Below are 12,956 nucleotides of genomic sequence, written 5' to 3'. Positions count from 1 at the left end.
TGAGCAACCGCCTGCAGGTGCCACATTCCTTGACAGCTGAGAAATGAGGCCTGCATGCAAGTGTCAGGTTGTTTAGGCATCTGGCTTTGCAGGCTTTGGAAAATTTCATCCAATATAACTGATAAGATGTGATCAGTGTTACTGAGGAATCAAAATGCTCCTTAGCCTTTTAGGGTTGCAGAGCAGGAAAAAACCTGCATAACAGGTAAAAGCAGCAAACTTTTAAATAGGGAGGAGACAAAAATCTGTGGTTTGTAAGTTTTGCAGGAGAAGATTCTTTCTCTACAAAAGATGCAGCAGGGCCTTTAGTTGGCAACGGGAATTAAAAGCTAAGTCTGGACTCCAGAGAACAGAGACACTCACTGGCTCTAGACATAATCCACAGGTTATCATAGAAGACACTTAATCAAACCAACAAACACCATTTCGTATCTTGGATCACAAAACCCAACGAGATCAGTGGCCCGCTTGAAGAACTTGTAGATAAAGACCACAGCTAACGTGCAAGCTTGTGCCTTGAGCTAGAACATGGTTTTTCAGGTGGCTGCAGACAATGTGATCCCTGATGGGACAGAAGACGTTGATTTCCTGGTACAATTTAAGCAAACTTCAGAAATCACCAGAACTCACCCACACCTGCTGTTTGCCAAAACATCTGGCAAATTGTCACCACTTTAAGTTGAGATCTTGTAATATGCTTTGCTTTTGTACTAGCAGAATAAGGACACTTGCAGGCACCACACGCCCATGTTCATTACTGAGCAGACAAGAAATGTGAAGGATCCCTCTAAGGCGAGGGAAGTTTTGACTGGGGTGGAGAGGCAGAGCTGTGTTGAAGCTTATTCCGTGGTACCACACTGAACAGATGATTAGAGGTATCTCCTGGACTGCACACTGCTTTCAAGATTTCAAATAATGTTCTTCCTCTTCTATCCTCTGGAAGAATCACATACCAAAGCAGGTACATTAGAAATCTATCTGCTTTTGGTGGAATCTTTTACGGTTCCCACAAGTTTCAAACACCTGTGATACCCTTCTTGTCATTGTCAGGCTCTGAATATTACAAGAGCCTTCAATGAACAGAAGATGACATCATCCACAAAGCACAGCTCTCGTACTTTTCTTTCTTATTTTAAGGTTTGAACATCTTATCCCAACGTGAAAAGTTCTGAGGAGGCTGTTTCCCCGAAAGCTCCCCACATCAACTTGACCTTTTCACTTTCCCGTTCTAAGATCTACTCGTGCAGTGCTTCTTAGGTAGAATTGTTTAAGAAACATCTAAATTACTGTTGTACTCTACCTTCTAGTGTTTACAAAAAAGACACTTCTATCTTCAAGTTAATATCATTCTCATAATTGGAAGAAGCCCTACACAATGGCTTCAGAACTACAAGTACTTCTCAAGAAGCATGGCTATGAAATTACAGAATACTACATCCCTGTTACCTGTTCAGATATATATAGGACAGAAATAAAGGTGGTAGAACTCATCATATACTACACTGTAAGAACCCCTACTGCAGCTTGACTATAGCTCTCTCATTTTGCACATAACTTGTTGAGAAAAATGTCTGAAATACGTATCAACCCAGACAAAACTTCTAATAAATAATTTGGAAAATTGTTCCAGAATACATTTCTTTGGCTTCCAGAAGTCAGCCTACTACAATTGTTCTTCACTGTAGAAAGAAGCAGGAGCAAATCTATCCCATAACAAGCCTGTGAAAAATTTTAATCTAATTTTATTTTTCTAAAGCCGTGAGGTTCAAAAGATACATGAATTAAAATAATCATCATGAATTAAATGTAACAATATTCCTTCTCTTCATAATGTTTGCAAGTAAAAAGATCACAAGAGACTTAAGAGATCACAAGCACCACTGCTACTTTAGCACAAAGCAAAGCAATTCATTCTGGTACTTCTCCCCAGTGCTAGCGCGTGACTTTGCCCTTTCAAGTTATCCTTTGGTTATTTCAAGAGGCTCTTGAGAACAGGCTGTTCTTCTTTTATCCCCAATTCTGGAGTGCACCTAAGCAAACGCTTCAGTTTGAACATGTGAACACATTCAATTTATCTCCATTTGCATGATGAAATTTCAGTGTGTGTTTAAATGCTCTGCTGGACAGAGACAGCGTTTGAGTTCCCATTCCTCACCAGTGGCAATGGCAGCCCTTCAGCCCCTTCTGCCCCCTGCCCCACTGCCTGGCTCTCCTGGCTCCTGAGCCAGCAGCTCCAAGGGGGCAGAACATGATGCAGCTGCACCATCATGAAACCATGGCCAGTGAGTGAGGACCTGGCCTCCAGAGGTGGGGAAGAACCCAAGCCCTTCTTCACCCTGAGCTTGTAACTACCAAACTGTCTCGGCTCACTGGCCTGAGAAAAGAGAGGTGGACTCTTGTAGCCCCTAAAAAAGGTTTATTTTAATGGATGCACCTGCATTAAGTGATTTTTTTGTTTTACTCAGACTCACGTTTACATGCAACTGTCAGTAGATCACCACAGCAATGAAAGGTTTTTTCGGAGATGCAGTCCTAAGTATTTTTTGGAAGTGGCAGTCAGACTTCAGCAGTTCACAACAAAGAACATGAAACCAGAGGTCAAAGGCTCTGCCTTCACAAGGGCAGGGCACACATCAGAGGCAGGCAGCACGCAGCACTCCAAGGGGTTTGTTTTACCAGAAAAAACTTATTCCTGTGTAGGCAGTTCAATCCTCATGACTTCCTTTTGTTTGAAGGAAGACAGATCTGCAGTGAATTTCACTTACGGATGATCATTCTAGTACAGCTTTAAGCCTGACCCCTTGGCAAGATGCTGACAATTTAAGAACTAAATCCAGCAAGTGCAGCACTCAGAAACTTCCATAGTGGGCTGATTTTCCAAGGCAATGAGCACCTGTATGTCATATCTTATCTTGATTTCAGTGCAAGGCTATGGGATTCAGCATACCTGAAAATCAGGTCAAGTAAGTTCACGTGTTTTCACAAACAGCACTTTCATTTCCTGTGATGACTAAATGCTAGATGTTAAAATGCACTTAAGCTTGAGGTCAGACAATGTCACCTGACACATCTTCATTAGAAATCCACAATTAACATCAACAGCCTCACTGGTAACAATTATATGATATTAATCTATTAGTCATCTGCTTTCTGATCTTTTCCGCTGATCTGATTTGTTAAAATCCCAAACAATGTCTCACAAGTTACCTACAGAAACCAGAAACCTCTGTATCTAGCCTCACTGACTGTGATCAGTCCAGGCCTTGTTGCACTCATAAGGATAAAGACACAAAAATGATCCTGGCTGCCATTGTACTGGACTTAGTTACTGCCTTGGATCCCCCATGGAGATAATCAAACAGGACAGCCCTGGCATAACAACACAATACTTAAAATGAGTATAAACATGGCCAGAAAAAGGCAGGATGACAAATACAGTCCCATTTCTTCAGTCTCTCTAGGGATAACTCAATTCAATGGGGTAAACTCCATCACCCTGATGCCATATGTAATATCTCGTCCCAATGCAAGGGAAGGAAGGAAAGCAACCAAATGCTTTTTTTCCCCTGTTTCTTCCAGGTGCACCCACTTGAGAGCATCAGGAAGATCAGGAGCACTGGAAGCACAAGTCCCACTTAAGCTCTTCATTTTCTTCCATCAAGGGAAGGCTACATCTCCATTGCTCCAAGGCCTTGCACAGAGCACCCCGGGCTAGCACAATAACCAAGGTCATGAACAAGACCAGTGCTGAATAAAGCTTTCCTTGCCCAGAGATCTTTTTGTTATCAGCAATAAAAGGCTGTACTGGAATTTAAAATCTCAGCTAGGTTAAATGCCAGATATGATTATTTAAAGGCTTTAAATAGAAAAAAGAATGGCTGTACATTCATATTGTATGGCTGTGGACTCACAACTGGGTTATGAAAGAAGCCCAAAATGAGGTGAGACACAGTAGAACAGAAGCTGGCCTTAAGGGAGGATTGATTTCTGACAGTAGTTCTCAAAGTTATCAAAACTGCATACCCATCTATTTGCAAGGTTTTAATTGCACAATTCCTAGTGATTAAACACTGCAAAAATTTACATACTTCCATGCTCAGAATTTGAGAAGCTAAGACAATGAGAAACTTATGTTGACATAAACAGGATTCAGAGAAAACAGATTTTTTTCTTCTAAATAAGTCACTGGCAGCAGATGACTGGCATCCTACATGTACTGAATATATCCAGTATCTTCAAGCTCTTCTGCTGTGAATTCATATCTATGTTGAATTTCTTCAATCCTCATCTTAACTCATGAGCAGAAACTCAGGAAAATACATAAATTCATAAAGAAGAAAATTTGTCAGACATGCCTAAACACGCTTAGACACATGCAAGAACTGAAAAATAAAGATCAATACAGAAGAGTGGGCCAGAACTACCGATGGAACAAGCCAACACAGAGCGAGCTCTATGCTGATTAGCAAGGAGTGACAAGGAGAAGCTTGGACTTTAGAGACACAGAGGGGAGTGTGGGAAGTGATGGATAAATAGGCATATATCCATCCACGTCCTTAGTAAGACTTGAGGTTTTGGAACTAAGAAAGAGAGGACACTGTGAAGATTGAACACTCCAGCAATGTCACTGTTCAAAAGCATAATCTTAATTTTTGGACTTTTGGCTAATTCTGTATCCAATTGTTAGAAATAATGGCATGCACTCTTAGAAAATAAGGCATTGCACTGCTAATTCCAGATAAGTAAAATCTGACTTGGCTTTGTTTTCTTCTGGAGTATTATCCCACTCAAGTTTATCTTTCATAAATGCTGACACAAGCTACAAGGACTTCATGTGATTTCACAAAAACCTTTTTTTCTTTTATTTTCTTTCTTTCTCTTCTTTCCAAATTATACCCACAGGTCCAATAGATACTTTCAATTGTAAAAACAGGCAGCCAGACAAGAACAGTACCAGAAACTTTATCTTAAGTATTTATTGTTATGCTAGAATATCACTCACTTTCCTCTGGGGTAACTCTGCTCCTGTGGGAAATATGTGACCTCATTTGCATTTTCTAATTGAATTGCTATCAGGTTTCCTGCAAGACTGAACAAAAAAGTTCCTAGAGTTACAAACACCACTTGTATTAACCAGAAAAAAAGCTGATGTTCAAGTGTTTGCTGGAGAGGAGGGGAAAATGTGTGCTTCATGTATGATAAATAAAGTTTTTAAAACATTTTCCTTCTTTGCTATCATTTCATCCTACTAGCATGAACCTTTAATGTTGAATTCTTTAATCACAGTGGTTGCCAGTGAAAACTTGCAGATTTGCCCAGGTTATTCAGTTATGTAAAGCAATTAGAACATTTATAAAACCAACACTATTAAGTAGGGGAACCTGTCATTGTATTGGAAAACGCACCATTAAAATGTGACCTCACTTCTGGCCCCCCATGACTTCAGCCAGTATTCCAACAATGCTGACTTCTTCTGTAACATATATTCTGTATTAATCTTCATAACAAACTAAATATCTAATACTGGCCACTCCAGGAGAGCTAAACATGTTTTCATGAAGCTTTAATTCACGGATAATTGTGAAATAAAGTCTGATTGTTCCTTTCAGAGGTGATTCAGTGGGGCAGCAAACCTCACGCCATGTGGTAGGGCTGCCCCAGCTGAGGACCAGGTGCCAAGGAGTAGCCTCAAGGAACACTGAGGATGGGTGAGCAAGGCAGAGGGATTTGTTCGTGCTGTAGGTGCCAGCAAACAACAGATCAGTAGGTGCAGCAAGGCAAACGTCACACCAATTATTTTTAATGTCTGGGAATTGCTCAGCATTTTCACTAAATCAGTCACAAATTTACAAAGGAACATGGAAATGTTTGTATGCAGCAGAACAGAGAGTTGGTCTCTCTCCCTCTCTCACATCACCTCCCATACTGAATATAACACAACTAAAATGTCTTTAAAAATCATGTAGTTCTGCTTGTGTCATATTATATTATACAAAATCAAATGTGAAATCTGTTTCTAGGAGCAGCCATGAAATGTAGTACACTAGGGTCATGGCCTGAAACACATTGAACTGGATACTGTTAGGTTTTTGGGTTTTTTTAAGCATAAACACTATTATTTTTAAAAATAATCGCATAATCATATTTATTTCTTAATAAACAAAGGATTATTTTGCTTGCAAAAAGCATAAGCATTTAAATAAAACACAAGTTGGATGCCTGCTATAGGGACACACAATAAAACTGCTTATGACCTTGTCATTAGTCTTGTTTTCCATATTTTTCCAGCCTCAAACTACACACTAATAAGGCTTTTAGAAAGAAGGGATATGAATTTTAAAAAGCTTAGCTTTGTGTTTTGAACCAGAGTTCAGCTTACATTAACATTAGATGAATTTCCAACCAAATATTTTACTAAAGCAGAAATGTGTGCTTATTCAGTTTTCTTTCTGCTACACTGAGAAGAAATTCAGAGCAGTATATAAGATACCTTGCTTTGTTCTTTCAATATTTAATTACTTTTAGAAGGAAGCAGTATTTCTTTCATTAGAAAATGGCAAATACAGTTAACATAACATACAGGCTTAATTATATCTTGCACAAGCAAGAGTCTTACTGAAGAGTAGCAGAATTGTATTTATATGACTCTAAGCCATGCAAAACCTCAGGGGTCAGCCCACTGGGCAACTGCAAGATCTACATCTCTCCAAGTCTTTTCCTCTTGTCTCACATGGGGCAAAAATTCTCCCAAATGGCACAGACTCACATGGTGGCATTTTGACAACATGGCAGAGAAAGTCTCTCCTTCTTTTCTCCCTCCTTCCCTGCCCTCTCTGTCCAAGCACCACAGAAAAGAGGAAAGGAGAGACCAGTCTTGCTATTTTTACAGCTACAGCCATGGCAAGTGACCTTGCCCTGTCCCTGAACTACCTAAGATTGTTCCCCAGCACACACACCTCCATCCTTGCTCAGCAGGTCTTCAAGATCCAGCAATAAATCAGGCTCTCCTGGCAAATCCTGCTTGTAGGTAACCACCCAACCAGCCCAGAACTGTTTTTTTGACTGGGTGCCAGACAGTGTCTGCATTTACGCAGGATCTCCAGCCCTACACTGAAAGGCAGGAGGAGAAAATGAAAAGGCAGGGAACTGCTGCTGCCAAAGATGACACAGAAGAGGTGGGACTGAGACAGCTAGTCAAGGAGCAGACCAGAAGAAATGAGTTTTCATGGAGCAGTCCCCAATTACAATGGAACTGCAGAGCTCACTGCTGTATTGAACTGAAGCAATAGTGCTCTCAGACTGCTGGGCAGGGACAGATCCTTCCTGCTTCTCAGCCATGTGTATGAAACCAAAAAAGAAAGCAAGCAACTGTAACCTTCTGTGTGAAACACAGAACGGTGCTGGCTTTTCACTCTTCAGCTGTGAGGAAGGGAAGATGCTGGCAATGAGCAGAGGGGATGTTTGCCACTGGGGTGCCATGTTGTGCTTTGCTGCCTGTGCTGTGTGTGAACATATGTCCCTTATCAGGCTTGTCCTTGTGTTGGAAGGGAGCTAGCCCAAATCTCTCTGGAAACCCCCACGGAGCTGCAGGGCCATGCAGATAGTTCACAGAGAGAAAGGAATCATTGTGAAAACCAGGGAGATGTCACAGCAGCATGGCAGCAGCAGTCAGTGCATGACTCCAGGTCTACACTGTCACAAAAGAAATCTGAACTTAACCTTGTATTTCTGAAGAAGATGGTTGACTAAGACTTTGGAGAGAAGGAGGCACCCCTCATTTGCAGGTTTGATTTGAAGTTAAGAGAGACCATTAGCCATGAGATGCAAATGTAAGGTATATAACCTGCAGCATATAACAGAGCCAAGCAATCACTTAAAAAGACAGAAGTGTGACCTGAAATCATTTCTGCCAGAGATGATCAAGGATCATTTGCAAGAAATTTGCTGCTGCTGGTGGTGTTTTCTACACAGACACATCCAACCCATCCGACTCCAAATGTACCTTTTAAAGGTTTGTTGAACACAGGCAATGGAAGAATGAAATAAGAAACAGGAGCTTTGACGACTTCTTACCTTGTGTCCGTTGTGTTGCGACTTCTCTGCCACCAGAACCCTGACAATCACTTCCCATCTGCCCAGGCTCTGGGGATCCCACGCAGTCACCATCAGGATCAGCTGCTTTGAGGGCATTTGCAGCTGGTGGACAGCATACATGGTTCCATCTGCTCTCACCTTGAAGTCCAGGATGTTGGTTTCATACCGAACCCCCTTGTTACCCGCACAGTTATTAAATTTTACTAGAAGAGAGAGCAAGAGACGGAAGAAACGTGTGAGATTGGCGTGATAAGAAAGCAATCAAATACAAGTTTCAGACATTTAATTTTCACTGATGTCTTCTATATCTCTAATAACCATCAAGGAAATGATTTAACTGTTTCTTCGACCTTTCAGGAGTGCTCTTGTGCTTTATCTCTGTTCCCCAGGGAAGAAGCTGTAAGCCATTTTTAAAGTATTTGATACAGTTTCATTAGATCTCAAACACAGCTGTTCCCCATTTCTACAAGTGGATTTCTCCCTTGTTGCCATTATCTTTTAAATTTGACTGGAGTCTATTACCCACACTGTGAGTATTTTTTTGCACAAAATGTTCTCCATTTCCCTAACCCTTCAATAACCTACTTACCAGATAGCCTATTTGCACATTCTTAACTGAAATTCAAAAGCCCATAACAATTCCATTATCAGAAATAAAAACCCAAAAAACTTAAACAAAGAAGAAAAATGAAAACTGTTCTGTAGATTGTCTCTGCTGCCAGATCCAGAGCTGCAATCCCACCCTGGCCGACTCCCCCACATGTTTCAGTTACTGCAAAGAAGAATTGTAGAACTTCACAAACCACAACTTGTCATTTAAAAGCCTGCACTGTCAGATCAAAGCTCCCCAGTAGCTGATATTTTTATTTTCAGCGTTTTTTTGACTGAATTCTTTTACAGTCTAGTTTGAAAACTATTTTTATTGGCATTATGAAACGTGTCACATACATTAGGCTGGAAAAAACCCAAACTATTATATGACAAAATTGACAAATCTGATAGAAATTGAACCTGCAGCTAATCACATAGGAAACAAAACACTTCCTGCCATTCACGTAATCCACGGGGCGGAACACAAGTGGTGAAGGAAAACATATTGTACCCATAAAAACATCTCAAGTGAGTGAGAATGGATCTGCAGCCTTCCAGCTAGGAACGTTACAGGCGTTCTCATGCTGTGGCTTGAGTGCTCAGCAGCCATTATCCTGGCCTGCCACAAGAGAGCAAAACCTCCTGCAGCTCCAGCAGGCACCTCGTTTTTGCACAAGCAAAGCTAGGTCAGAAGAGTCTCACCTAGACTGGCTGCAGGGGGAGGAGATGGGATGCAGTACAAATCCAGGCAAGAGAAGATCCTATGGCCAGTTTCCCTCTTCCCCTCATTCCATAGCTGACTGCCTCTGCAGTCCTGCTTTGAGTTGAATCAGGTGCTAATCTGGATTTAAACAAAAATAGCTGAGGGATGGCACAGCAGAAAGAAGAGAGCAGCCAGGGAGCTGGAGCTGCTCAAGCAGTCCTGCAGCTAAAGCCCCTGGTACCATCACAGAATACAGAGAGGACCTTAGTTGAGAAAAGGAAAATCATAGAATCAAAGAATGGTTTGGGTTGGAAGGGACCTTAAAGATCAACTAGATCCACACTCTCCTTCACCAAACTGCACCTCTCAATAACTGGGGTGCTGTGGCCATTGTTGTAAATATTCATTTTGCAAAGACCTTCTTTATTTTGATCACATTGGTACATTTTTATGTGTGTATGGTGGGAACTGTTACCTAATGCTGCAGTAATTATTGGGCACAAACACCAAATGTCACATGTTGATTTATAAAAAAGAAGATGGATAGTTATCTAGTATATTAAAAAACGTGGGTAATGCTTTTAAGCACTTTCATTGTCATAGACTACATCATGATTTAAATTCTAAATGGTCTGCTGGGGACAACATGTGGTCCTGGAAAACTCCATGGTGCTACCAGCAGTCTGACCATACATGCAATGCCAGGTCAGTTCTCAGCCCCATGCCAGGCCCTGCTCTCTTTAACAGTATAACCACACGTTTTAGACTAGATTGAAAAAGCACTGAGGTTTAACACATACATGGTCTGGTTGCACCTACAAGAACCAATACTGCACACCTGGAGAAACCAGGATGGCCTGAGAAACCCCTCAGGCAGCTGGTGCTGCCAGGGGAGACCCCTGGCATCCAGCACCCCTGGGGATCATCCTGCCGCGAGATCTTGTTCATCTCTCAGGAATTTCTACAAATCTCCACTGCATTCACAGCTGTTATAAATACATAAGAACACAGCAATTTCTCTGCTGCTAATGTGATGTATTTCCAGCTCCATGCCACCAGCATTGCTGGAAACGAGGTACCTCAGCTGGGGCGTTACTGCACACCTCTGCTCAGTGATGGCAATGCACAAAGCAAGTTCCACCTCTACCTCCTGAAGTACCCACGTATCATTTACAAAAAGACATTTGAAGAAGAGAGAAAAGAGTGATAATGCCTGCACATTAAAAACAATCTTGACATTACTTTGATTTTATTGAGATTAAAAGAAAGCCCTACAGTGTGCTAGTAGTCTGAGAGAAAAAAAAAGAGTAAAATCCCTTCCTGTATGCATACGTAGTGATTTCAGTACTCAAAGTACTTAAACATCTGCTTAAGACACAGCTCGTGGCTCCAATATGCTGCTCTCGTGTCATATGTCACTGTGTCGACTTTTATGCTCCATTATCTAAAAATGGCTACCTCTTAGACAGACTCCCCCTGTGACTCACTAATTACTTCCATTAGTTTAAAACAAACTTGACTAGAGACAGAGAAAATCCTGAGAGAAATTAAGTCTAATTTTTTAAACAAGCAACGTCTCTGCTCCACATTGCTCTTCCCAGGTAGCACAGGTAGATGAATGCTCAGCAAGGAATTAACACGGCCAGCTCCTCTCCAAAGAGGCCTCAGGAGCTGCAAACACAAAAAAGGCTTCAAGGACATATGGATTCCATAATGTTTAGCTACTATGAGGGACCACAGCTTGCAGGACAGCAGCAAACTGGCCAGGCCTCACCCAAGGGGCTTTGCAGAAGATTCAGCCACAGAGGGGAGACAATTCAGAACTCATCAGCGTCTGACTATTAGGGCTCAGCGCGCTCAGCTGCTGTCAGGCAGAGCTGATGCTGCTCCAGGCACTTTCATACACAGCACAGAGAACCCATCTGCAACACAGTGCAGACAAACTGCTCACACGTTCACCACACGGCTGCAAGGACTCTCATTACAGATCCCGTGCTCGTCTTCCTTGCTGCCCTGGGAAAATGATTCCTTGGAATGTTACATGACTACTGAGATGCACTATTATATACATGTCTATACATACACATTGTATATATCTCATTAATATATAATATTTTTTTTTCCTCAAATATATAAGTTTGGGGAAAAAACATAAATCAAACTATTGTTCTATAATAAATAACATAGCTCAAGGAAAGGAGATCTCACCTGTATTTTCAAATTCTACCTCTTACCTCTATTCTTTGCTCTCATGGAAAAATAAATGAAAATTTCATCCAATGGAAGAACAATTTTGGGATTTCCCCCCCTTTTTATCCTTTAGAAAACTCTAAGTCTGTGTCATTTGCAGTTGATCCAACTCTTATCTTTAAGACAATGAAATAAATAAACAAACAAACATTGGCTCTGTTTACTAGACTTAGATCTCTCTGTGGACACAAATCCATCTCTCTTTGACCAGTTTGAAGTCTAAAGAACACTGCATGAATTTAACATTCAAAAGCTGCAGCATCAGTAATTGGGGTTTCAGGTAAACAGCAGAGCCACAACATCTATCATTTTTACAGGATGGTAAAAAAAGAAAACTTTTTTTAATATACTCTGGAAAAATGTTCAGTGATGCTTATCGAAAGCTTATGCTGAAAACAGCATCAAATGCCTGATGAAAAGGAAACCAAGAAGGCACCCTCATTAGCAGACTTACATTTAACCCTTTACCCTCATCATTTTTAATTGCTTCTCTATGAAAGGAGAAGGTTTAACAATTTGATATGCTGAAACAGGTATTGAGTGATGGGCAGAAAAGCTGCAGGAGTTGGCAGCAAACTCCTGGGCATCTGAGGGGGGAAAAAAAAAAAAAAAAAAAAAAGGGATTTTTCTTAAAAAAGGAACAGGGTAGAAAAAAAATTCACCAAGTTGTGCATTGTTCCCTTTGACTATTTAGCTTGTTAAGCTAGCTGGACAGAGTCAAATGATCAAGCAAGGATCTTGAAAGCTGTATGAATGCACTGAACTTCCTTGCCCCCCAAATGTCTGAGAAATACATTCCATTTAATAGGACTATAAATGGTATAAGCCAAAGAATTCACTTTAAGCCTTATCCTTCTGGATTCCCCTTTAACTTCTCCTAGTCCATTAAAAAGTGCCCCCTCTGGCAAGCTGCACAGAGCTGGAAGAGCAGGAGGGATAATACTTTGGAACTGCTTGAAAGAGTCCAGCGCAGAGCCACAAAAATGATTAAGGGAGTGGAACATCTCCCTTCTGAGGAAAGGCTGAGGGAGCTGGGTCTCTTTAGCCTGGAAAAGAGGAGATCGAGGGGCGACCTCATCAATGTTTACAAATACGTTAAGGGCAAGTGTCAAGAGGATGGAGCCAGGCTTTGTTCAGTGATGTCCAGTGATAGGACAAGGGGCAATGGGTGCAAACTGGAACACAGGAGGTTCCACGTAAACATCAGAAAAATATTCTTTACTGTGAGAGCAACAGAGCCCTGGAACAGGCTGCCCAGAGAGGTTGTGGAGTCTCCTTTGCTGGAGACATTCAAAACCTGCCTGGACACATTCCTGTG

General features: G+C 41.3%; 1 protein-coding gene across 1 annotated transcript in view; it reads right to left on the bottom strand.

Moving 5' to 3' along the window:
- CDH4 (cadherin 4) overlaps nucleotides 1-12,956 on the bottom strand; it is a 426,991-nt gene that overhangs the window by 162,397 nt on the left and 251,638 nt on the right. The window contains exon 3 of the mRNA XM_051633293.1: nucleotides 8,074-8,297. Coding sequence (XP_051489253.1) covers nucleotides 8,074-8,297 — 224 coding nt within the window. The remainder of the gene's footprint in view (nucleotides 1-8,073; nucleotides 8,298-12,956) is intronic.

This window comes from Apus apus, chromosome 15 (assembly GCF_020740795.1).
Source record: "Apus apus isolate bApuApu2 chromosome 15, bApuApu2.pri.cur, whole genome shotgun sequence".
NCBI lineage: Eukaryota > Metazoa > Chordata > Aves > Apodiformes > Apodidae > Apus > Apus apus.
Note: the sequence above shows the minus strand (reverse complement) of the source record. Positions and strands in the feature narration are given on the sequence as shown.